Source organism: Schistocerca americana, chromosome 6, assembly GCF_021461395.2.
Source record: "Schistocerca americana isolate TAMUIC-IGC-003095 chromosome 6, iqSchAmer2.1, whole genome shotgun sequence".
Classification (NCBI taxonomy): Eukaryota; Metazoa; Arthropoda; class Insecta; order Orthoptera; family Acrididae; genus Schistocerca; species Schistocerca americana.
Window position 1 is genome coordinate 158,148,434 of NC_060124.1, and position 23,180 is coordinate 158,171,613.

General features: G+C 41.2%; 1 protein-coding gene across 1 annotated transcript in view; it reads left to right on the top strand.

The window, feature by feature from the left end:
• LOC124620024 (primary septum endo-1,3(4)-beta-glucanase-like) overlaps positions 1-23,180 on the top strand; it is a 145,967-nt gene that overhangs the window by 45,622 nt on the left and 77,165 nt on the right. Inside the window, exon 2 of the mRNA XM_047146691.1 lies at positions 4,578-4,718. Coding sequence (XP_047002647.1) covers positions 4,578-4,718 — 141 coding nt within the window. The remainder of the gene's footprint in view (positions 1-4,577; positions 4,719-23,180) is intronic.

The window sequence follows — 23,180 nt, forward strand, 5'->3', positions numbered from 1 at the left end:
CTGAAGATGGTCTGGAAAATATCCATGACTGAAACGCCCCAGAATTATGCTATTTATTAATTTCCTTGAAAAGTTTATATCTTAGAACCAAGGTTTATGTGAGATAAACGGCTAATAAGCTCCCCTGATTAGCTACAAATCACTTCCGATATTGTTTCCAATAAATATTAATTTTCACCTTCATGCAGAGATTGAGGTCTGATTTAGGAACTCTTGAGAGATATTAAATTCCTGCTGCAACTTCTGACTTCGCAAGTTGATCTGCCTGTTCGTTGTATATGTTGCTTGACTGAGATTGAATCAAAATGACACAAGAGACGATTCCTTTGTCGTTCCTATGTATCACCATGAGAATAATTTCAACTGCATATATGTTTGTATCTTAGTTCTATTTTTAATTTCCATAGATTGTATAACAATTTTCGAATCTGAAATTTTCTAAAGGTGGGCATAAAGCCCTCCTAGTTGGTATTTTGAGGGTTAATACGTGACATTGGGTGCTTGGCCTTTTGTACATCTGAATCTCTAGGAGCTTTCCTTTCAATTACGCAGCTACTACTGCCGCACTAAAAATATTATCTACGCCCATTTATTCATACATTACATATAACTGCTCCCCTTATGCAGATTACACCAGCTCGTATTGAGAAATCTTTTTGAGCCATACAAATATAGGGCAATTCATAGTGAAAACAGCAATTACAAACGGCTATAACTATTTTTTGGCTAGCGGTAATCGATGCCAGTTACAGAGAACGTAAAACAAAGTTGAAAATTACAATTTTGTTGCGCAAGCACAGTGAATCGGAAACCGTTGTATATGCTGTGATGCATAAGCGAAAATGTAGGGTCGCATACACTATCGGAGAGGTTTTCCCCTTCGGCGATTACCTTGGAACTTTTTCCCTCCGCCCTAAGTGCACTACTTTTCAGCCGCTTTTCGTCCACTTTCTGTCACCTTCGTGGGCCCGTGTTGTTGGCTAATCCTACCCAGACGCACCGACAACGCTAAGTCCTGTGAACTTCTCGATTAGTACTAACAAACGAAGGCGTGTCGGTAGGGTTTCTGTGATGGTCGCCGTGCCCGTGCCCTATGTGGGCGTGCTTGGACTCCTGTATTTTTACGTATCCGGACACCCCAATGTAATTGGAATTTGACCACTAGATGTACCGGGAGGCAGATCCGCCAGTATAAAAGGGAGGGTGGCGAGTATTGTGTTGTAAGCAGTAACAGCAGAGAGCTTAGTTACATCGAATGTGGGCGCCACATCAGTAACAAATCCATCAGGTAGGTTTCAATCATTCTCAAGCTGCCCAAGTCCACTGTTGTGGGTGTGCTCGTGAAATGGAAATACGAAGGAAGAACAACAGCCAAACCAAAACCGGGCGCAATCCACGTACTGACTGACAGCGACCAATGAGCACTGTGAAGGGTGGTTGTAAGAAATCGAATGAAACCAGTGGGAGGAATCACTCGTGAGTTCCAGTGTGCTACCAGGAGTCCAGCTAGCACAGTGACTGTGCGTTGGTAATTAAGAAGAATGGCGTACAACGATCGAGCAGCTTCTCATAAATCACACGTTGCTAACAAGGGAACCTCCCCATCGCACCCCCCTCATATTTAGTTATAAGTTGGCACAGTGGGTAGGCCTTGAAAAACTGAACACAGATCAATCGAGAAAACAGGAAGAACTTGTGTGGAACGATGAAAAAAATTAGTAACATATACAAACTGAGTAGTTAGGCAACATCAAGGACAAACGGAGTCGAGGAGCGCCGTGGTCCCGTGGTTAGCGAGAACAGCTAAGGAACGAGACGTCCTAGGTTCAAGTCTTCCCTCGAGTGAAAAGTTTAATTTTTTTATTTTCAGTTTATGTGACAAACTCTTATGTTTTCATCACTTTTTTGGGAATGATTATCACATCCGCAAGAAAACCTAAATCGGGCAAGGTAGAAGAATCTTTTTACCCATTCGCTGAGTGTACAAGTTAGGTGGGTCGACAACATATTCCTGTCATGTGACGCACATGCCGTCACCAGTGTCGTACAGAATATGTCAGATGTGTTTTCCTGTGGAGGAATCGGTTGGCCTACGACCTTGCGATCAAATGTTTTCGGTTCCCATTGGAGAGGCACGTCCTTTCGTCTACTATTCGCAGGGTTTTGCGGTGCGGTCGCAGAACACAGACACTAAACTTATTACAGTGAACAGAGACGTCATTGAACCAATGGACAGATCATAACTTTGCGAAAATAAAGAAAGTAAAATTTTCAGTCGAGGGAAGACTTGCACCAAGGACCCCTCGTTCCGCAGCTGCTCACGCTAATCACGGGACCACGGCGCTCCTTAGCATATATATTCCTTGATGTTGCCTATCTTGCGCATGGACTACTCAGTTTGTATATTTTACTAATTTTTTCGTAGTTCCACACAACTTCTTCCTGTTTTCTCAATTGATCTGTGTTCAGTTTTTCAAGGCCTATCCACTTTGCCAACTTATAACTAAATCTGAGGGGGGTGCGATGGAGAGGTTCCCTTGTAAGTAACACTTGAGGTGGTCCAAAGAAGGAAAGCTGCCGGACATTGGATGACTGGAAACGAGTGATCTGTAGTGATCAAAGCACGCTATACACTTTGACTATCTGATAGAAGGGTTTGGTTTGGAGAACGTTACCCACCACCATGCGTAGTGCCAACAGTGAAGTGCGGTGGAGGTAAAGTTACGATATCGGGGTGCTTTTCGTGGTTGGATTGTGGCAACCGTTTTGCGCTTAAGAGAACGTTAAATGTGGGAGGATATGAATCACAGTTAAGAGCATTGAAGTACAGCGTACAGTAGAGGACAGTTTGGAGGCGATGATTATATCAGTATACAAGAACACTGTCATAGAGCAGCGTGTGTAGACGGTTTGTGGACAACAACATTCCTGAAATGGACTGGCCTGTCCAGAGTCCTGACGTGAACCCACTGGAACACGTTGGGTAAGAGAGTCTCGAGTCAGTACACCTGGAGGGTATTGAGGTCCTCAACCAGGGATGGAGTAGGGGATCTCCCTGGCTACTACAACGGCCGAGATTGCTTCTTGATCTGGCTGCTTAAAAGAAGTATTGTACCACGGACCACCTTTTTAAAATTAAATTTACTGAGATTTTAGACCGCCATTCAGATTTTGTTACTGTTTACACGGATGGGTCTAAACAGGGGGATTTTATCGACTGCTCTGCTGTGTTTCCCGATACTGTCCGTAGGATAGGGCTCCCAGAGCAGTTCTCAATTTACTGTGCAGAACTGTTTGCCATTCTGAAAGCATTAGAGCATATGCGACGACATCATGGCAAGAAATTCATCATCTGCTCCGATTCTCAAAGTGCTCTACACGCTCTTGAACAGATGTACCCAGCAGATCGGATGGTGCAAGAAGTGCATGACGTACTCCTGCTCTTGCAAAAGCAGGGTAAGGATGTAAGTTTCTGCTGGGTTCCAGGGCACATAGGAATTCCTGGAAATGCAGACGCGGCTGCCAAGGAGGCTTGCTCCATCTCACATCCTGCTCGCTGTTCTGTCCCCCTGCAGGCAATAACATCATTCGTGACTCGGAAGATCATGCGTTGGTGGGAGGCTCAGTGGCTGGAAGTGAGGGATAATAAGTTGCGAGCGGTGAAGGATTCTGTCCGACCGTGGCTCACCTCCTTCCGACAACGACGCGCTGAGGAAGTAGCCCTTACACGGCTTAGAATAGGAAATTGTCCATTGACACATGGTTTTCTGTTACGTCGTGAGGAGCCACCAAGGTGTCAGACATGTGGGACACAGCTGTCGATACGACATATTTTAACTGAGTGTGTTTTATATGTGGGTTTGAGGGAATATTTCAGTTTCCCACCACACCTGCCCTCTATTTTAACTAATAATAAGGCAAGTGCGGCTAGAGGTTCACGTTTTTGTGTTATGTCTGGACTTCTTCCCAGAATATTGGGATTGAGAGCTTAATGTGCTGTAAAGTGGTTTGGTCACCCATTATTTGTAAGTGGTCACCCAGCCACAGTTAATTATTTTTACCTGTTTTGTACTGGTATTTTATTTTTAGTTTTATCTACCTGTTTTGATGTGCTGTGTCCAATCTAGAAATTTGAGCATTTACAATTCTCGAAAAGATCGGATCTGAATTGATCCTTGTTTAACAGATCTTGGCTGCACTCGTCAACATTTATTTTGGGAATGGTCGCTGATGACTTCGTTGTTGTGCGCCCTAAAACATTAATCATCATCATCATCATGAGTTAGGACGTCGGCTTCACTCCAGTCCCTGTCGTCAAACATCATCACCTTCTCTAGTTCCGGCTATTGAGGAAGAATAAGCTGTCATTCCTCCACAAACATTCGGGCACATGACTGAAAGTGTCCCCAGCAGAGTTTAAGTCTTAATAAAGACAAAGGGTTGACATGGCCCGTATTAATATCCGCTAATAGGTGTCTGGATACTTTTGATCAGATATTGTATTCAGTCTGAATTTCGCTATACTGCTACAGTAATTGCTGCGTTTTAACTTGCCTGGTTGCGGGCCCGTGTTGCAGGTGACAGCGTCCCAGGTCGGCGCGTCGCCAGCCCAGAGGTCGCTGCGGGACTTTCTGCTGCAGCTGGGCAACGCGCTGCCGCTGGCAGACTCCCCGTGCAGCCAAGCTGGGGAGATTGTCTGTGCTACGGGCTGCTATGGGGTAAGGAGCAACTAAACACCAAATATCATGCTGCTCGCAGAACAAGTTTCTAGGTCGAGAATCTCTTTTCAGTCTGTCGTTTGCCTCAGAGTACACACAGACATTGATTTCATCAAATAGTTTTGTGACCAATGTGAGACCTTAACTTTTCCCGGCGAATCGAATGTTCAAATAACTTACGGGTTTTCTGCCGGGTGACGTCGTCGAATACCGCCGATATTTCGACAGGAGCACACCCTGCCATCCTCAAGGCACAAGTGCAAGGAAGAAAAAATGTGCAAGCAAATTTAATACCTCGGTTCACAGAGGAGAAACAAGGAAGACACCACACACAGAACAAGTGTCAACACAACCAAAGATAACCAACATCAGAAATATCGATAGTTACTATTAATCAACAGGTGAGGTAGCACTAATTCTGTCCCTCTGTTTTTTGATGAGAGACAGAGCCGGATTCCAAGCAGCATTTAAACAAAATCCACCATCTCTGTTAATAAGGTTGCTTGATAGTCTGATTTCAACAGCTTCCTTAATAACACTATCCCAATAGCTGGACGTGCAAGCCAGAATCTCCGTGTTGTTGTATTCCATAGGATGACCGGTGTCAAGGCAATGTTCTGCAATAGCGGATTTGCTCGGTGTCTACTTTCTGATTCGGCGCATCGCAAAATCGGTGCTGACCCTACTAAGAGTGTTGAGAGAAAGACAAATAACCTCCTCAAGAAAAGTTCTTTGTCACAGGAGACTATCAAGAGTCTTAATTCTTACTGTGCTGTACCACCCAGATTATATGGCCTTCCTAAGGTCCATAAAGAGACTGTCCCGTTGAGGCCTATTGTTTCTAATATTGGTGCTCTGACATATCGTGTAGCTAAACATCTTGCTAGTTTGTTGAGCCCGCTAGTAGGTAGGTGTGAACACCACATTAAGAACTCTGCAGATTTCTTACGTCGATTGCAGGGATTGCGTCTGAATGACTCTGATATTTTAGTCAGTTTTGAAGTGGTTTCTCTTTTCACTCGCGTTCCTCTTGTAAGTAGGCTGTTCAGGTTTTCTTATTGGTAATGCCACGTAGTGCTCTGTATGAAAATCTCTGGCTGTGCTGTGTGCAGTCTGTGACTAGTTTGCATTGTTGTCTGCCATTGTAGTGTTGGGCAGCTGGATGCGAATAGCGCGTAGCGTTGGGCAGATGGAGTTGAGCCGCCAGCAGTGGTGGATGTGGGGAGAGAGATGACGGAGTTTTGAAATTTGTAAGACTGGATGTCATGAACAGCTATGTATATTATGATTTTTCAACACTATTAAGGTAAATACATTGTTTGTTCTCTATCAAAATCTTTCATTTGCTAACTATGTCTATTAGTAGTTAGTGCCTTCAGTAGTTCGAATCTTTTATTTAGCTGACAGTAGTGGTGATCGCTGTATTGCAGTAGTTCGAGTAACGAAGATTTTTGGTGAGGTAAGCGATTTGTGAAAGGTATAGGTTAATGTTAGTCAGGGCCATTCATTTGTAGGGATTTCTGAAAGTCAGATTGCATTGCGCTAAAAATATTGTGTGTCAGTTTAAACACAGTCATGTATAAATTGTTCAAAGGGGACGTTTCATATGGCGACCCTGCCAGAATACCTCACTGGAATCTTCTGATTTTTTCTTGTAGTTTGTGTAATTAGTGTAGATTTTGTTTATTGCTAGCATGTAATTGTAGAGAGAATCTCCTTTGAAGTTGCAGTCTTTCATTGTTGTACAGTAAAATAGGTGTGGCACGCATGTAAATTTGCACCAAGTATTTCGCAGCTTGCAGTTAACTAGATATTATTTTCAGCACTATGTTAATGTGTTCTCTTATTTTCTGTGTTATCGTGTGAAATATTGTGACAATAATGGCGTGTGAAAAACGTAACACTAGGCTCCAAAGTAAACAGAGAAATAATAGTGATGACGAGCGTAGCTTACCAGCACCGCTGTGTAATGAATTAACAGACATTCAAAGTAGTAATTTGGTAACTGTGCATAGGGAAATGGAGCGGGCGTCAAATAATGGTGTAGACAGTGAAACAGCTAGTGAACAGGGAAGCATTATCGATCGATCGGTCGGCAACAGCTCGCCTCAGCAATTGCGAATGACAGAACACAATATTGCAAATACTGTAGACTCTGGTTTTGGGTTCTCACCGTTTTCTCAAATGAGTCAAGACATTTTTCGCTTGTCAAAATGTGAATGTTGCCGGTGCAAATTCACTGCCAAAAAGCACTGAGGAACATGTTTCAGACACCAGTGCATTGTTATTACAATTAATGCAACAAATGGGACAAAAGCTTCAAAAGTTAGACACAATGGAACAAAATCAGAGACAAACACAGCAAAAGCTTCAAGAGTTAGACACAATGGAACTAAATCTTCAAAAGTTAGACACAATGGAACAACACCAGAGACAAACACAGCAACAGTTAGACGCAATGGAACAAAATCTTCACACTACGCTTGAACAAACGTGTGAAGATTTAACTACTGAGTTACATAAAATCGAATCGAAATGTCAAAAAGTCTGTAACGACGTAAAAACACAAATTTGTGAGCATTTTCAACCTATTTTTTCGCGGGATGAAAATACATTACAGAATCACGAAGCAGCCATAAAAGAACTGCAAATTATTGTTCATGAAAATCATGAGACCTTGCAAGCTAAAATTGACTCAGTTGCATCTACCAATTCGGTTACGCAACTTGCAAAAACTCAGGAAAACTTAAAGGACACAGTAGAAAGACACATGGAGGAAATTAGTTCATTATCAGAGAAAGTAGTTGAACTTTCAGATCAGCTAAATAATTTATCTACGAAGGTAGATGATAATCTGAATACACAAAACCGGTAGTCTTTAATGACACAGAAGAGTGGGAACAAATTAGGAAATTCAAACAAAATCGGAATCAAATTAATACGCAACACCAAAGAGAAATCTGGGAAGTACAAGATCAGCTGACACAAGTAATACAAAAATTACATATTTCAGAGGACACTTGCGCTCCAACACGGGAAGAGGGACTTAGAAATACGGAACAACCACAAAATAATAACACAGGACACTTCGGAAATTATGAAAGAAATTGGCAAGGCACACCGAATTTTGAGATGGAACCCCCGAAACTACGTAACAATGACCGACATGCGACTCGCCGACATGATGATTTTGACTATAAGCTGTTCATTACTACACTTAAATTCAAAACATTTAAGAATTCTGGCAACGACATTCATCCACAAGCATGGCTCCATCAATTCTCTCATTGTTTCCCTCCCAACTGGTCGTTAGAACACAGATTAGAATTTATGTGTGGCTACTTAGAGAATGAACCAGCTGTAAGAATGCGATCGGTCATTCACGAATGCCACAGTGAAGGAGAATTTTACCATGCCTTCCTCTCAGCATATTGGTCTCAAGCTACACAAGACCGAGTAAAACATAGCATCATGATGATGAAACACTTTGAACAATCTGAATTTTCCAGTCTTGTCAAATATTTTGAAGATATGTTGCATAAGAATCAATTTCTTTCAAACCCATACAGCCCTTCAGAAATCGTCCGCATTTGCTTAATGAAATTGCCTGAACACTTAAGAAATATTATTTTAGCAGGACGTTGCAAAGACGACATTGAAGCTTTTCAGGGACTCTTACAAGAATTAGAAATTGACACAGACAATCGCGGGATGCGAAAACAGGAAAACAATCACTACAGGTCACATCCGTCACAATTCCGTGATGACAGAAACAATAACTGGACACAACAAGTCTATTCTTACAACGCATATCGTGACCAAAACAGACACCACCCATATGACAACCACTGGCAGAGTAATAATAGTTACAGAGAAAGATCGCATTTCCGTAGTAATGAATATGACAGAGATTACCATAGAAACAGACAATTTGGGTACCAAAATAATTATTATCAAGGGAGACAGAATAACTTTAGACGCAACGGTCCAGCGCGCAGTTACGATTCCAGGAGAAATTCTCCACCACATGACCAACAAACAAGAAACTATGTAAACTACCGACAAAACGAGAGACCGGAATTCCATCAGAACTGGCGGGATTCAAACAGAGCAGGGCACTCTCGACAAGGTGAATTTGTGGAAGTTAGGTCTCCTAATCCTAATAACGACTTGCGCCAACAAAGAGACAGACAATGACTCGCACCGCAGGCAGCCACGTGCGCCGGCTGGCTCAGGGAAAAATTACATAGACGCTAACCTTGAGAAAAATTCCAGTATTCTTTACTGACGTATACCACATGATAATTGTGTCGAAGTTGAAACATTGCGTACTAGGAAGAGTAAAGGTTTACACCACATTTCACCTGTAAAATCGTTTATTGAGAGATAATCTGCTTTTTAACTTTGTCTTTGCCATAAAACGTTTCACTTCACATTTCTAGTATGCATTGTCAGACTTAGAAACTGTTACCATGGAACAATGTTTGAAGTTAAGTATCCAATCAAGAACCAAGAGAACTTATTTCAACAGAAATTACGAATGCATTGTTATAGTGAACAGATGACACAATGTTGTTATTTGTACATTCTTGCTTGTTAGTTGCACGATTACGTAATGACTATAAGGCTCAAATACTTAGAACATTTACCAGTACTGCTAATAAGATTTTAATGCAACATTTTGGTTTACTGGGTTTATGTGACAGCTACACGATTTTATCACGACGCTACTAATGAGTGACAATTTACAATGTTGCTTTTGCGGTGTTTCTGTTTTATATCTGCACAATTTTCTGAATTCTTCTGGAAAGTAAAACATGTTTTAGTAGTAACTTTTGTGGTGTAGTTACAAGGAGATAGGCTTTTCCATAGCACAACAATACGTTACAGGACCTTCATCACGGCAGTAAGCGTAATAACTAAGATATCTACACGCAAAGCATTTCACTTTTGTTTATCATGAGGTAAGTACATTGACTTCAGCAGAACTTTGCTTACAGAGGACGAAAACTACGACAGTTCCACAGAATTATCTTACAGCAAGACGCGCATTTAGCGCTACAGGACACGCATTTGAGTGATTAATTTTGTACTTAAACCTTTTGTTTTTCAAGATTTTTGAATTACAAAAAAGTTTTCCGTGCTACATTTCATTCCATTGCTGTAATCTGTAACACCTGAGGGTATAATTACATTAATCCTCAGGGGGGTACACGCCTACTTTGTGTACCATGTGTTTGGCAAGCACAAGGAGCCCTAGCTAATATGGTATTTGCTTATACAACTTTACACATCGGTACCATATTTCTCTAACACATAAATTACACAGCTATCTGATCATTTAACAGAGAAACAAACATTTTTTTACTACGTCAGTGGCAGATGTTTACGCAATTACACAGTTGGATAACTTCACACTTATAAAATTGTATTTCGTCTGTACTTTGTGAACTGTTCATATTTTTTCGGAACCATTGTGATACTGTGAGAGCTTTGAATGATGTATTTGGTATGAGACCATGATTTTTAAAGTACGTTTGAGGTAGATGACACTATTGAAATGAACAGAGAATTTTCTTTAGGTTTTGATATTATTGGAGGAAGCTACGACGATTTTGAGATTTTACTGATCTGTTATGATTTATTATTATGATGATGATGTGTATTATGCTGTTGAGGTATGTTTATGATCAATGAGATGCTATATGAGGAATTTGATTATGCTCTGTATTTATTATGAGGAAATTTTGAAGATGAGTTGATGAATATGTATATGTGTAATAAGATAAGGAATAATGAGTAGTGGTTAGGGACTCTGGTTTGTGAAAAAGGTTGTTGGAAGCCAAGAATCGTACTTTAAGAGTTATGAAATGTATGTAAATGTGTGAATGTCTTACAATGTCGATGAAAATTTTTTGGACTCTGTTATATCAATAGGATTTTGTTTCTACAGGTTTGTAACGCAAATTCTTGACGTGTGAAATATTTTTGTATGAAACTGTCACTGTAGCGGAAACTGCTGTCGTAAACATTTCCGTAAGAAAGTTGAGTGACCACCTGCACGTAATGCATCGTGGGCAGCTGCGCGACAGTTGCCTGGAAAAAAAGCCATTAGTGTGTGCCTTTCAGAGGCACAGGTGGAAAAAAAAGAGGCCATTATCCTCGCTATTGACATTTCTTTGTAGAAAGCATCACAAATACGACACGCTCATTACTTGGAAACATATCGTACTTTGTGCTACTTACAGATATGCTTATGAATTGATGGGAAATGTTCGTACATCTCCACACCTGATTATGACAAGTGTCTTTCTACGAGAATTGAGAGAATTTCTACTAACTTATGAAATGCTTCATGACTACTGAATGATATTTTTATGCTTCACTTTGTACATAGTTGCTTATTTTATTTGATATCTGTTTTCCAGGTGTGTTGTGTCATTGGTTTTATAAGATACAATTAACTGCATTTGCTAATGTTAATACTTTCTGTCAACAGATCTATTAAATAATTATTTTATGATACACATTCTTCGAAAAAGGAGCTCTTGGAATGGAAAGAACAATAAGAAGGTACTAATAACAGTAACTGCATATATAATTTTCTTTTCTAGTACTTAGTAATTTTTTGTAGAATTAGTTTTTGTGGTGCACCACTTTAATTACATAGACATTAAGATGTGAATAGACATTTCCCTTATCTGCATTGTTGTCTTTAGTGTACTATTTTTTTGCTTGAGCTTTGTCATGATTAGATATAAGTTATTGCATTTGCTGCTGCTGTTTGCCAGGCACAGTGCTACTAAATTTCACTTTGTATTACTCTGTTAAGCTAGTTTTACTACTGATTTATTTTTCTTGTTGCTGCACATTGGCTCATATTAGTTGTAATGTTGCATTGCTTGGTAATTTAGATTTACTGCAGCTTGCTTTGACAATTTCAATTTTTTTCATTGCTTTTTGTATTAATTGCTTTATGCTGCTGCATTGCCTCGTCCCTTAGTTTAGAAATTGAGCTCAGTAGATTTAAGTTAGCTTAAGAGGGGGTAGACTATATAAGAGAATGAGTTGCAATGAATTGGAAGAAATGCATTGAGAAATTATACGAAAAAAGTACAGAAAGCAGGTATAGGTAGGATTTTCTTGGAAATAAATGATGAGGTAAGATAATGGAAAATAAATAATGAGGTAAGAAATATGTGTACATATAAATACAGAAAGCATGCTTGGATAGGATTTTTTTTGGTGGAAACAAATGTTGAAATAAGACAAAAGATCTATGGAATGAAGTTTTGGGTTGGACTGCAGTACCAAATGTTACACTGAAAACAAACCCTGTCCTTTCCCCCTGTGTTATTCTGCTATGTGTTTGTGTACTCTTGTATATTTGTGTTTTTCCTGTCTTTATGTGTTTAGCTAATAAGATTTATGTTGTAGAACTTTTCAAATACTATGTTATTTTCTTCATAAAGATGTTTAGACATTATTTATTCTGTTTTGTTTTAATGCTCATGTGTGAAGTTGACGTTTCGAAAGTTATTCTGATCTTTTATGTATGTACTCATGTCATAATTGCTGTAACACTGATGTATATGTTATTTCGATTCTTTTGTAAAGCCTGTACTACAAATGTTATCTGTATTGTTACGTTCTTTAATGATGTATTTTGTACCTTTGTAATTGTATTCTTATGCTGTAAATTTATAATTGTATAGACACCATTTCTTCAAATTAAGTTTCATTTCACTGCACATGTTTCTGTTAGTCATAGTATATGGACAATATGTGAGAAGTAGGGACTCACAGTGTTTGCACGTGTGTTAATCATTCAGCAAGGGACTGGATAACAGCATTGCTGGTTCTAAGGACAATTCCAAAAACTGTGTGAGTGCACAAGTGGTGGTTTATGGACTTGCTATATTATCCGCAAGACTCTTCAATGGTGATTGTGCACCTGCACAGCCACAACAGATGGCTGCTGGCCACCTCTACAAGGACTACAGTGGGTCTGCATCTTTGATGACCCACCAATACCGTAATCTCTACCAGGACTACAGTGGGTCTGCTCTGTGATGACCTACCTACCAGTATTCTTCAAAACTTCGACTGACTCTGCTGTGGGTTTGCTCTGTTGTGGCCCATTACCTGTCTGCACGTCAAGAGTCAGCACTGTCTTTCCGTTGGAAGGACAACACTACTTCTTCAAGACTGCATGGAAATCCACTACTTCCGTGTGCGTTTTCTTTTACTGCTCAGACATTGAGAAAAACACTGCTATTTTACTGTGACGAATGATCAGGACTGTATGGACTGTGAGAAAATTTTAGCTTTTGACCAACATTGTATCAATAAGTGTGTGCATTTGATTTCTTTGTTATTGTAATTATGAAAAATTTTATCAAATCATTATTGGCCACTGCCCAAAACAATTTGTAAAATTTTTTGTGGGGAGCATGGGGGCTATGTAAGTAGGCTGTTTAGGTTTTCTTATTGGTAACGCCACGTAGCGCTCTGTATGAAAATCTCTGGCTGTGCTGTGTGCAGTTTGTGACTAGTTTGCATTGTTTGTCTCCCATTGTAGTGTTGGGCAGTTGAATGCGAATAGCGCGTAGCGTTAGGCAGTTGGAGGTGAGCCGCCAGCAGTGGTGGATGTGGGGAGAGAGATGGCGGAGTTTTGAAATTTGTAAGACTGTATGTCATGAACAGCTATGTATATTATGATTTTTCAACGCTATTAAGGTAAATAAATTGTTCTCTATCAAAATCTTTCATTTGCTATGTCTATTAGTAGTTAGTGCCTTCAGTAGTTTGAATCTTTCATTTAGCTGGCAGTAGTGGCGATCGCTGTATTGCAGTAGTTCGAGTAACGAAGATTTTTGGTGAGGTAAGTGATTTGTGAAAGGTATAGGTTAATGTTAGTCGGGGCCATTCTTTTGTAAGGATTTCTGAAAGTCAGATCGCGTTGCGCTAAAAATATTGTGTGTCAGTTTAAACACAGTCATGTATAAATTGTTCAAAGGGGACGTTTCACTCTCTCTGATTCGTTGCAGCTAATTGAGGTTTAGTTTGGTGTCGAGTTAACAAATTTGTTTCGACATATGCTGACTTCCACTTGCTTTTTATTCAGTGGTCAGTACTACGAACAGACTGATGGAGTTGCAATGGGAAGCCCGTTGTCGCCTATTGTGGTCAATTTGATCATGGTGGACTTTGAGGAACGTGCATTGGAGTCAGCGACCTTGAAACCTGCGTGTTTTTTCAGATATGTAGACGATACTTTTGTTGTTTGGCCTCATCGTAGAGAGAATTTAAACTGGTTTTTGGAACATCTGATTTCAATCCACCCGAATTTTCAGTTCACTATGGAGGTGGAAAAGAATGGATGCCTTCCTTTCCTTGATGTGTTGGTCAAAAGGAATACTGATGGTACTTTGTAACATTCTGTTTATAGGAAGCCCACCCACACTGACTTGTATCTACGAGCTGATAGTTGTCACCATCCAGCTCAGCGTGAAGGGGTACTTCGCACCTTGGTTCACAGGGCCCACGTTATCTCAGACCTTGAAAGTTTGGCAGCTGAGCTAGCACATCTCAAAGTCACCTTTCGTCAGAATGGTTATAGTGAGAGGCAGATCAAACATGCGTTGCGCCATCAGCCTTCTGTGGAACGGGTGAGTGACGATAGCAACGAAGTGGCTCCTAAGTCTACGGCCTTTTTGCCTTACGCAGGAAGCATTTCCAACAGGATTGGCTGTATTTTGCGGAAATATGACGTGAAATGTATTTTTCGACCACCTTCTAAGATTAAGGCCCTGTTGGCGTCCGTAAAAGATGATCTTGGTTTGCGTAAGGCTGGGGTCTATCATATTCCTTGCAGTTGTGGCATGTCATATATTGGTCAGACAATCAGGACTGTGGAAGACATGTGTATTGAACATAAGCGTCACACACGCTTACAACAGCCGAGTAAAGCCACTATTGCAGAACATTGCCTTGACACTGGTCATCCTATGGAATACAACAACACGGAGATTCTGGCTTGCACGTCCAGCTATTGGGATAGTGCTATTAAGGAAGCTGTTGAAATCAGACTATCAAGCAACCTCATTAACAGAGATGGTGGATTTTGTTTAAATGCTGCTTGGAATCCAGCTCTGTCTCTCATCAAAAAACAGAGGGACAGAATTAGTGCTAAGCCGGTCGAAGTGGCCGTGCGGTTAAAGGCGCTGCAGTCTGGAACCGCAAGACCGCTACGGTCGCAGGTTAGAATCCTGCCTCGGGCATGGATGTTTGTGATGTCCTTAGGTTAGTTAGGTTTAACTAGTTCTAAGTTCTAGGGGACTAACGACCTCAGCAGTTGAGTCCCATAGTGCTCAGAGCCATTTGAACAATTTTTGAGAATTAGTGCTACCTCACCTGTTGATTAATAGTAACTATCGATATTTCTGATGTTGGTTATCTTTGGTTGTCTTGACATTTGTTCTGTGTGTGGTGTCTTCCTTGTTTCTCCTCTGTGAACCGAGGTATTAAATTTGCTTGCACATTTTTTCTTCCTTGCATTTGTGCCTTGAGAATGGCAGGGTGTGCTCCTGTCGAAATATCGGCGGTGTTCGACGACGTCGCCCGGCAGAAAACCCGTAAGTTACTTGAACAGTTTTGTGACCAGTTTCACGCTGTCGTACACTGAATTCCCGTGCGAGTATCTTAATCCGTGGAAATACGGGATTTTTAGAATGATTCATCTGATTTCACGAGTCTATACCTCCCATATCAATGAAGATAAAAGCTTTGTAGTCCTGTGTGTAAGTTAAAATGTATCCCAAATTCCTAGTTTTAAAAGAATCGAATTTTCAATGTTGTATCTATTATACACGGACATGTACAACCTTGGGGCACTGTTTTACAATTAAGTTTAGGATCAAAGTTTTCATTACCTTTCACAAATGATGTCACTGCTCTACAGGAGATGGGATGTGCTTTGCTGCAGAAAGATAGTGTGGGGAAATGTGAAATTATTTTAAGTTTTTTTCTAGCCAGCACTGAGCCTAGTCGAGACAGGCTCGCATATCGTGTAACAATCAGAATGACAAATAGTCGGAGAGCTGACACTGGAAATAGCGCAGCACACAATGAAACCTTTTGCTACACCTTGCACCAGCAAAAAGTCTGAATCATGAATTCAGCAACGTGATCTCACTGAAGAGGGAACATTACGTCATTCTGACAACACAGCAAGGTGCCACAACAACGATTAAATCTTACACAAGAACGCTTATCAGCCCACTGAGATGGCGGAAAAGTACTAAGCTGAAGCACTGAAAGCCACAAGTTGTGACACCGAGGCGTGGAGAAGTATGCCTATGAGCCTGGAAAACTGGGCCACATTCAGTCATCTCCAGCAAGCTGTATCGTCATTGCCTCAAAAGCATAAGTACAAATACTCAAGGCTCCGACTCTTCCCCATTTAGTTGCAGTAAGAGTCTGTGACCTGCTGCCTATCATCCCCCACATGACTTCTACTTTCTAGACTGCAGCCAGCCTGGTCTAGTCTACTGAAATGGACTACTGTGAGCTGCCAGCCCCGCATCCGCTAGTGTGAAGACCTGCAGTCACCTACCACTGTCTTGCTGGGAGGCAGACTATAGTGTTTGGCAACTGTCAAAATGTCGCTGTACCGTGAAGGCGCCGTAGTGCTGGCCTCCACTGATGGAGAGGCTATGTTGTAATTCTGCACCACCACCTTTGTCTCATGCATGGCTGCTGGAAGTTACAGGCCCATATCGTTAAGGTCGATATGCAGCGGGATTTTAGAACATATATTGTGTTCGAACATTATGAATTACCTCGAAGGAGACGGTCCCTTGACACACAGTCAACGTGGCTTTAGAAAACATCGTTCCTGTAAACACAACTAGCTCTTTATTCACATGAAGTGCTGAGTGCTATTGACAAGGGATTTCAGATTCCGTATTCCTGGATTTTCGGAAGGCTTTTGACACTGTACCACACAAGCGGCTCTTACTGAAATTGCGTGCTTATGGAATATCGTCTTAGTTATGTGACCGGATTTGCGATTTCCTGTCAGAGAGGTCACACTTCGTAGTAATTGAAGGAAAGTCATCGAGTAAAACAGAAGTGCTTTCAGGCGTTCCCCAAGATAGTGTCAAAGACCCTTTGGCTGGCTCTGAGCACTATGGGACTCAACTGCTGTGGTCATAAGTCCCCTAGAACTTAGAACTACTTAAACCTAACTAACCTAAGGACAGCACACAACACCCAGCCATCACGAGGCAGAGAAAATCCCTGACCCCGCCGGGAATCGAACCCGGGAACCCGGGCGTGGGAAGCGAGAACGCTACCGCACGACCACGAGATGCGGGCAAAGACCCTTTGCTGTTACTTATCTATATAAACGATTTCGGAGACAATCTGAGCAGCCGTCTTCGGTTGTTTGCAGACGACGCTGTCGTTTATCGACTAATAAAGTCACCAGAAGATCAAAACAAACTGCAAAACGATTTAGAAAAAATATCTGAATGGTGCGAAATGTGGCAGTCGACCCTAAATAATGAAAAGCGTGAGGTCATCCACGTGACTGCTAAAAGGAACTCGTTAAACTTCGGTTACACGATAAATCAGTCTAATCTAAAAGCCGTAAATTCAACTAAATACATAGGTATTACAATTACGAGCAACTTAAATTGGAAGGAACACATAGAAAATGTTGTGGGGAAAGCTAACTAAAGACTGCATTTTATTGGCAGGACACTTAGAAAATGTAACAGACCTACTAAGGAGACTGCCTACACTACGCTTGTCCGTCCTCTTTTAGAATACTGCTGCGCAGTGTGGGATCCTTACCAGGTAGGACTGACGGAGTACATCGAAAAAGTTAAAAGGAAGGCAGCACGTTTTGTTTTATCGCGAAATATGGGAGAGAGTGTCAGAGAAATGATACAGGACTTGGGCTGGAAATCATTAAAAGAAAGGCGTTTTTCGTTGCGACGGAATCCTCTCACGAAATTCCATTCACCAACTTTCTCCTCCGAATGCGAAAATATTTTGTTGACACCGATCTACATAGGGCGGAACGATCACCACGATAAAATAAAGGAAATCAGCGCTCGTACGGAAAGATATAGGTGTTCATTCTTTCCGCGAGCTACACGAGATTGAAATAATATAGAATTGTGAAGATTATGGTGGTTCGATGAACCCTCTGCCAGGCACTTAAATGTGATTTTCAGAATATCCGTGTAGATGTAAATGTAGATGTAGATGTTAATTTGAGCACTCCCTCTGATGAGCAGATGTGAGGCCTAGTAAGAAGGAGTCGACGATTGTAAAATGTCATAGCTGTATGAGCTATGCCTGGCACTCGCTGGACTGGAAACCTGCACGATTCTGCACACACTGTGCTCAGGCCTGCACCAAGAGCATGGTGAAGTAGGCCCCTGCCCATGATGCAGGCACGCAAGGGGCGCAAAATCTGGCCACTTAAAAAAATGTGGCTTAAAAATTAACTGGGAGAAGTACGTGAGCTGTCCTACCCTTCATGTTCCTGTCTAAAGGGGAGCCATTTCCTGCGCCGGCTACTGTGAATGCACACCGCTATCATAGTATCATCTCTACAACGTCATTTAGTCCAGGCAGCGTCATGAAGGAACGACTGCTACCGACAAGACGTCTACTGCTGTAACACGGTCTTGTGGCAACAGTGCACTTGGTTCACACAGCTCCCATCTACACAGTTGGCTCTTGTTCAACAATGGAGCTCTTGCTGCTATTTCGCTACAGTATTGAAGGATCTCAAAAGTTGGCGAGTTTACACGGAAACAGATATGGTGTTTGTCTGAAGGATCCGATTTTTGCCAGCTTAGGGCTGGAACGTGACTGTTTGAGCTCGAATGTTTGAAGAATTTAGCAGAATAATAGGTGTTAGAGAAAACAGATCACCCATATATCAAAACATTTCAACTGATTCTAGTTTCCTGTCGGTAAACATTTTAAAGTAAAGCACAGTATCTTATTTTGAAAAATATGCACTTAATTTTGGCGCCAAATATAACGGAGTTATTGATATAGCTCAGCTTTAACTTTGACATTTTGTCCACAGTGTACAGCACAGCTATTAAACTTGACTTCAGTGCCTTGATCAGAGTTTTCTGCACTTAAACCAAAGAAATGTCAAGCAAATTGTGATGCTCCATAATTATTGAAAGGGATATTGTCTCAACTCCGTATTAGGCCCTTTATATTTCATTTCTAATAAGTAATGTAGCCATTATCTATAATTTATAAAGAGCAAATAAAACCTGTTGATTATTGTTGCTGTTATTATTTACTTGCGGGCCCTGTTGATACCCAGTGCTTTTAAATTCCCTCTTCTGATTTTCCTTACGTCACTCATTCTCTCTCCGTGTCCTATTTTTCTTTCGTCAGTTCACTTGGTTCCTCATTCTACACAAAAGTCTACCTTGTGACTGAACAGATTCCTGTCTGCTACTTCCATTGCTTATGTCTCGATTTTCTCAACGTACTTTTTAATATGTTTGATCCACGATATACCGTGTTCCATAATCTCGTGTATAGGCTTTGATGTTGGGAGTCATCGAACATATCAACAAAATTTAAATCATTGTTTTCTAAACGTCCGCTGCCAGCATTGACAATTTCTCTGTTGGTTTACAATATGTAAGTATCTATCAGTCTTCCGTTTTGTTTAGCCGAAGAATTTTTCTTATAATTCTTTGTATTTCTTTCAAGATGTTTTCCAGATCGCCTTTCTGCTAAGAATGAACATTTCTCTCGCGTACAGAACCTTAGGATCGATGACCGTGTTTGTTCTAAGAACTCATCGTTATACTCTTGATTTTCCATACTTTGCGTTTATTTTCTAAATGTTATACAGGGTGTTACAAAAAGGTACGGCCAAACTTTCAGGAAACATTCCTCACACACAAATAAAGAAAAGATGTTATGTGGACGCGTGTCCGGAAACGCTTAATTTCCATGTCAGAGCTCATTTTAGTTTCGTCAGTATGTACTGTACTTCCTCGATTCACCGCCAGTTGGCCCAATTGAAGGAAGGTAATGTTGACTTCGGTGCTTGTGTTGACATGCGACTCATTGCTCTACAGTACTAGCATCAAGCACATCAGTACGTAGCATCAACAGGTTAGTGTTCATCACGAACGTGGTTTTTCAGTCAGTGCAATGTTTATAAATGCGGAGTTGCCAGATGCCTATTTGACGTATGGATTAGCACGGGGCAATAGCCGTGGCGCGGTACGTTTGTATCTAGACAGATTTCCAGAACGAAGGTGTCCCGACAGGAAGACGTTCGAAGCAATTGATCGGCGTCTTAGGGAGCACGGAACATTCCAGCCTATGACTCGCGACTGGGGAAGACCTAGAACGACGAGGACACCTGCAATGGACGAGGCAATTCTTCGTGCAGTTGACGATAACCCTAATGTCAGCGTCAGAGAAGTTGCTGCTGTACAAGGTAACGTTGACCACGTCACTGTATGGAGAGTGCTACGGGAGAACCAGTTGCTTCCGGACCATGTACAGCGTGTGCAGGCACTATCAGTAGTTGACTGGCCTCCACGGGTACACTTCTGCGAATGGTTCATCCAACAATGTGTCAATTCTCATTTCAGTGCAAATGTTCTCTTTACGGATGGGGCTTCATTCCAACGTGATGAAATTGCAAATTTTCACAATCAACATGTGTGGGCTGACGGGAATCCGCACGCAATTGTGCAATCACGTCATCAACACAGATTTTCTGTGAACGTTTGGGCAGGCATTGTTGATGATGTCTTGATTGGGCCCCATGTTCTTCCACCTACGCTCAATGGAGCACGTTATCATGATTTCATACGGGATACTCTTCCTGTGCTGCTAGAACATGTGCCTTTACAAGTACGACACAACATGTGGTTCATGCACGATGGAGCTCCTACACATTTCAGTCGAAGTGTTCGTACGCTTCTCAACAACAGATTCGGTGACCGATGGATTGGTAGAGGCGGACCAATTCCATGGCCTCCACGCTCTCCTGACCTCAAACCTCTTGACTTTCATTTATGGGGGCATTTGAAAGCTCTTGTCTACGCAACCCCGGTACCAAATGTAGAGACTCTTCATGCTCGTATTGTGGACGGCTGTGATACAATACGCCATTCTCCAGGGCTGCTTCAGTGCATCAGGGATTCCATGCGACGGAGGGTGGATGCATGTATCCTCGCTCACGGAGGACATTTTGAACATTTCCTGTAACAAAGTGTTTGAAGTCACGCTGGTACGTTCTGTTGCTGTGTGTTTCCATTCCATGATTAATGTGATTTGAAGAGAAGTAATAAAATGAGCTCTAACATGGAAAGTAAGCGTTTCCGGACACATGTCCACATAACATATTTTCTCTCTTTGTGTATGAGGAATGTTTCCTGAAAGTTTGGCCGTACCTTTTTGTAACACCCTGTATATTTAAGAGAGATCAGCACAAGTCTCTTCTCTTTTTTTTAAATGGATTTGTAGGTCAGCCTTTTCATCGCATTCACTGAGGACTTCTACCTTATTACTGTGACTTACATGTCAGTTAGTACCGCTAAATCGTCTGCAAAAGATAAGAAATTTTTCCATTCTGTAAGGATTTTATCTAAGATGAGATTGCAAATGAGTGGTCACAGTTCATGTCCTTGGGGTACACCTATTTAATTTCAAAGTGTTATGATATTTCGCACCAAAGTTTTACTTTGGACGCTGTGTCCATGAGTTTGCTTAACAAGGCTTCTTCTCTTTCGGTCTAGCCGCTGCCCTTCTAAGATACCAAACAGAGCCTATCGGCCAATCAAGTCATATCTTCTTGAAGTCGTCTGCAGTGTAAATGATTGAGCTGATTTTACCTAGGTGCTTCAATAACTCTCCAAAGTTGCCATGTTCTCCACTTGTCCTATTGTTTTTAAGTCTAAGGATTTGTTAGCAGATTTTATCTTTGCTGGGTGGTTGAGATATTGGGTTGGTGCGTGGACAGGTGTCTCCCAGGGAAATCTTGAAGGCGGTTGTGGATAGCTGTATGTAGCTAAGAGAAGTAGCATTGCTTCCTACAGTTGTGATTGTCAGAACAAGTTTACTGTCCTGCTTTCTGAAACATAGGTTCTGTGGTGTGTATCCACGGATCTTCCCAATGAACATCCTGTAAAGTCACTCGCGTTGTGTTCCCTAAAGTCATTTTCAATAATTGAATCTTTTTCACTCATGTGTCACCTCTTTGTCTGATTAATGTTGCCACCTGTTTTCTGATCTCGAAACAGCGTTATTCAGTCTCAGGTGATTTTTTTTTTACTGCTATATTCCTGGAAATCTCTCTTCTATTCTTCTGAAGTGTCTTGACATTCTTAGTCTCACAGAGGTAATTTCGTGTTTTTCTTCTGCGGTTCAGGTGCAGTTCCCAGGTAACTGCGTGTTCTTTCTTCCATTCCCCTGTTTCTCTTTTATATTAGTTTCTTGGATCCTTACTGTGTAAATTTTCTGAAGATGTGTACTCCCTCAGTGTTCTCTTTTGAGTTAAATTTAACTTTGATGCGGACAAGATAGTGATTTGATTCGACGTTTGCTCCTATGTGGATTTGTACATCGTGAAATTCTTTCTGAGAACTGTATGGTACAGCAACGTCATGGATCTGATGCTCTGTTTGAGGCTCATCAAGACGTTGTACGATTTTCCTCCAGATCTTTCGCTTTCGAAAATTTTTCCACAGGGAGGTCACCGTGATTTTCAAATTCCTTTGTTGACACAACGCAATGGATCTGACCCCATTTCCGCTGGGGAATTGCTAACTGCTTTTTGGTACACTTTACTCCGACAAGTTGTGTGAAGGCATCGCCTAGTAGGATTCTTATATAGGATCTTTATTGGACAGCGTAATTCAAAAAGGAAGAACAGATCTTAAATGTTTATGGCAGACAAACTATGAAAGACAGAAATTGCCGCTGGATAATGGGAGGTTCAAAGTTGTATGGTCACACAGATACCCAAAGAATTCCAAAATAATTCGTCCAAACTAAATTTAATCGAATCTGATCACGTACCCTCGTGAACGTTTTCAAATATTTTACGTTTCAACCTCTTATTTGCACCTACCAGTGTAATGCATCACTCCTCTAGCTTTGCAGCCAACAGCAGCTCGGAATTCCATGCCTGTTAACGAGCTTGCACAGTCAGCCCGTTTCTTTCACTTGGCCGAGTGGCGTTCTACTGTGTGGATACAGTTTTTTTTAAAAGCTGGTGTTTGATTTGTTTCTACTTCTCGCCAGTAGGTGGACACTCGACACATGTCAAAGCAGAATGACAAGTCATTCAGCAGTTCTCTAACAGATAGCGCTAGCAGCAACCTGGAAAGAAAGAGAAACATTAATTTTCAATTTAAGAGTTTATTTAAAACACAAATAACA